Raw genomic sequence first — 3,855 nt, 5'->3', positions numbered from 1 at the left:
TGTGTTGACTTTAGGTCGTTTGTGAAAGAAGTCATTTTGTAAAGTGTTTCGTTTGGTTCCTTTCAAATTTCGTTCGAGTTCTAGTTCCTTTCTTCTAAAAAATTAAATTCCTTAACCTTAAGAATGGAATGTTCAAAATGAGAGATTGGGACTTGTGAGGGTTCGTGGGAGATCTGGAAGTGTAGTCTTCCTGGATCTCCCTTAGGTTGAAAACTCTGTTTTCCCAACTTATGGGTTTACCCTCTTACGTCCCAACTCAATCATGGAACTATGCCTTAAGCCGTTCCTTAGTTAAGACTACCAATGTAATTTATTCAGATAGATTTGTTGAGGCAATCTTCAGGTAGTTTTTTGGAAGCTATATTGATATACCTGAGCCATTGTGAAAATTAATTGTTGATTTTTTGATATGTGCCTTGCATCTGTTCACAATTTCCAGAAGTTTTGACAGGAAATCAGGGCAAACATCCTGAAATCAGCTTTAAATAACCCATGGTGCGCCCCACAGGCACACTGTCCCTGCCACACCCACCACAGGCACAGCAAACATATCTACTTTAGATTGTGAAATCCAAGGTAGTCTTGGATTTGAAACTTTGAACAGAAGCTTCCTGAGGTTTTAATACAGGTTATTATTTGGTGCATAATAATCCCTCAGATAAGGACCTCAAACAAGATCTGTCCAAGGATTTTCATCCAATAATACCTCAGATTCCCTAAGCCAAGGCATCTATGTTGGTGGTGGTCACTCATACTCATCCCAAGAACAACTTTGAGAAGCTTGATAGATAATCTTAGGTAGCCAACAATACCCAATGTGTATAAGTGAAATCTTGTTACTAGTCCCAAAGCTCAGAAATAATCAGACTGAGAAAAACTTTGAAGAAGTTCCTTGGTAATTTGGGGTATCAAAGTTCAGACAACACCCGATGTGTACAAAAGAGCTTTTGATAATAGTCCTCTGGAAATTGATAATCAAACCTGAGAAACAAATGTTGGCGCTTTTAAGTAGCTCATACTAACTAATCCTTGTCCTTTGGGTATCTTAGCAAAGATCAATTAGTGCAGACCTCAAGGTACTGGATGTGACAGGTCTCAAATTTTTACCAGAGTTCATCCAATCTGTGTACATACTATTACCAGTTTACTCACTGCGGACCATGGATGGGAATTGAAAGGGCATGTTGCATCTATTCAATCTATCACTTTGATTGCATCAAATTCATAAAGTACCTGTCATTCATGGTGAAAAATTTGTCTATGGGATTATTGTTTTCTGCTGTTTTAACTGTTACGTTGCTGGAGAATAAGTACAGCTACAAACACCAATATAATGATGGTGAGTGGGGTGACAAATACATATGCTATCAAAAGAGTTTTAGAGATAAGGCGTTGAAAACGAAGACTGTGAACTTTCTGATGTGCATGAGCTGGTGAGCCAATCGGGAATCTATTCGAGTTGGTCATTTGGACCAGCGTAATCGCGGGTGGAGATCCAATCAGTATCAGCATGACTAGCAGGAAGCATGGGTCATTGAGTGGATCCGGGAAAGTCTGTGAGCTATCAGAGGGAGTCTTGAAGGCACCAGTGACTGCATAAAGGATAGGAATTAACGTGAGAGGAGTCAAGAAATGCCGGGCGGAAATTCCCACGAGCATCGTATTTCTCTCAGAGGGTGGTCCTAGTGCTTGAATGACCTTGTTCGAACGCTCCTTCAAGAGTTTCTTCTCTGGCTCTGTACAATCATCAGATTCCCCTTGTGTCTGCGATGACTCGGGCTTAGGGTTGTGAAAGTAGGCACCTAGAATTGTCCTTCACAGTCAAAATTCAGGTTGTTCCTCTTGATTATATAGAAGACTGGACTGACCCAAAACAACCATCGTCAGCGGTACCGAGACGTCTGCTGCAAAATTTAATCCACTGAGATGATCGTTATACGTGCAGATACATAGATCAGCTGGTGATATTATATTGGCTGCAGAGGTTGAAAAGTCAACATACCCTTCTAAAGGCTTTATGCTCCTAATAAAAGCCTGCACTTTTGGAATGACTACTACGAGGAACGCTGCAATGGATGCATACCTAATTTTGAAACAATGGGATTAACTTACTTGGCTTTTGGGTTTATGCTTTTTTCTCATCGAGTCTCGAAAAAAAACCTACAAGGTGGGGTTCATGAATCGATTTAAAGCTCTCAAAAAATTGCGAGTCTTGGTAAATACTCTCTTCCACAGTGTGGACTTAATCCTATCCTCTCCATAATGTATCATCATCAGATCAGGACAGTCTTCTACTGGAGGAGACTCGTCACCATGTTCGGATGGGTGTTTATCGTGTGTTTCATCTGATGTTGGAGTTGAAGGAATTTCTTTCTTAGAACTCCAAAACCTCCATTTGTTCTGCTTTTGAGCTTTATCTTGCTCGTCCTCTGGTTTTGGAGCTGAAAGAAGACGAACACCGTAACTCCATCGGAGGACTAAACCGAGTGTGCTATAAAGTACGAGGTACGCTGTAGACCTCGCAGATTGCTAAAAATCGTTAAACGATGTCAAAATATCGATCCCTCGAAAGTTAGGTTTCGACAAAATCAATCAAAGTCGTACCTGCAACTTCGTATCATCTTCGCTCCACTGAAATATATTTTTTGGACCGGAGTTGTCTAGTAAGCTCATTGTTAGAGCTATGGGTAATGAGTTCGAATTCATGAACATAGCGACAGCCATTGTGAACCTTCGATCGGATGGACTGAGTCGTAGGAGTAGGCCTAGCAAGTAAGCTAAAGCAGCGGACACAATGGTAACCACCCCAAAGCTTAGGATAACTACATAAAGCTCTACAATCTGAGACGCTTTCAGTTGGAAAGCTATTTTTGTGAAAACGAAAGCGGGAGTAAAGAAAACGCTGAAGAGGTTATAGGGTGGCAACATCAAGCTTCAAATGTTACCTCGGTTGGATGAATGAAAGGATACATACTTGTTGGCTTCGTTGAAACCTATTCTGCATCGTGGAGTGATGATGCTCTTGCGAGCCAAGATATATCCTGCGATCTACCAAACATATGATTCAGTTAGACTTGATACGTCCCCGGTAAAAGAAACGCAAGGATTACGGATCATAGAGCTCGAATGACTTACCGACAAAAAAGATACCTATGTGCGACATATGTATGTACGTATGAGCCAGACAGACTATCAGACAAGCCAAGAGAACACATTCATAACCAACGGCTGTCACCGACCTGTGCGATGCTTCCTACCACCGTTCTGCGATTCAAAAAAAGACAAGTTAGAGAACGGTCATCGACCGAACGGAAAGCGGTGAGAAAAGGTGAAGCAAATTTACTTGAGAATGGACCACACATTGGTTTTGCCGGACATCTTGCCGATATACGATCAGAAAGAAGGAATGTTTAATTTATTTGCAAATCAAAGCTATACTCAAAGACTAGGATGAATTAGGATGAAGATTGAAGGCCTTGAATGGCTCGGTACAACATCTCGAGGCATCGAGGGACTTTGTTAAGTTAGGCATTGCGTGTGAAGGTTCGGCCATGTCAATGACTCTTGAAAAAGTGAGGTCATGTTAAACTTCTCAAATTCACACGCTGCTTCTCGCACACTTCAAGTGATAAGTTTAAGGTCCTGTCCAGAGAGCCATTGAGTTTGGTGTCACTTTTTCAAAAGTGACACAACATAATTAGCAATTCCGGTCACCGGTGCCCTGTGTGATGGGCAAACCTTAAACTCATCAGAGGGACTCTGATGAGTTTACACCACGGGTCAGCGCTGATATCAATTCGATGTCATCTGGCCCGATGTCAATTTGATATCGATTCGATCTCGATTCAATATACA

General features: G+C 41.5%; 1 protein-coding gene across 1 annotated transcript; it reads right to left on the bottom strand.

Moving 5' to 3' along the window:
* Positions 1-1,284: 1,284 nt before the first annotated feature.
* On the bottom strand, positions 1,285-3,378 carry MELLADRAFT_86448 (uncharacterized protein; the record flags this gene model as incomplete). Its single annotated transcript, XM_007409985.1, has 9 exons — positions 1,285-1,802; positions 1,869-1,921; positions 2,003-2,083; positions 2,165-2,529; positions 2,605-2,932; positions 2,975-3,048; positions 3,136-3,150; positions 3,240-3,264; positions 3,344-3,378. 9 exons carry the CDS (start codon positions 3,376-3,378, stop codon positions 1,285-1,287), a joined length of 1,494 nt encoding a protein of 497 aa, XP_007410047.1.
* Positions 3,379-3,855: the final 477 nt, after the last annotated feature.

Source organism: Melampsora larici-populina (assembly GCF_000204055.1).
Source record: "Melampsora larici-populina 98AG31 unplaced genomic scaffold MELLAscaffold_18, whole genome shotgun sequence".
NCBI lineage: Eukaryota > Fungi > Basidiomycota > Pucciniomycetes > Pucciniales > Melampsoraceae > Melampsora > Melampsora laricis-populina.
This window is presented reverse-complemented; position numbering and strand designations above follow the sequence as displayed.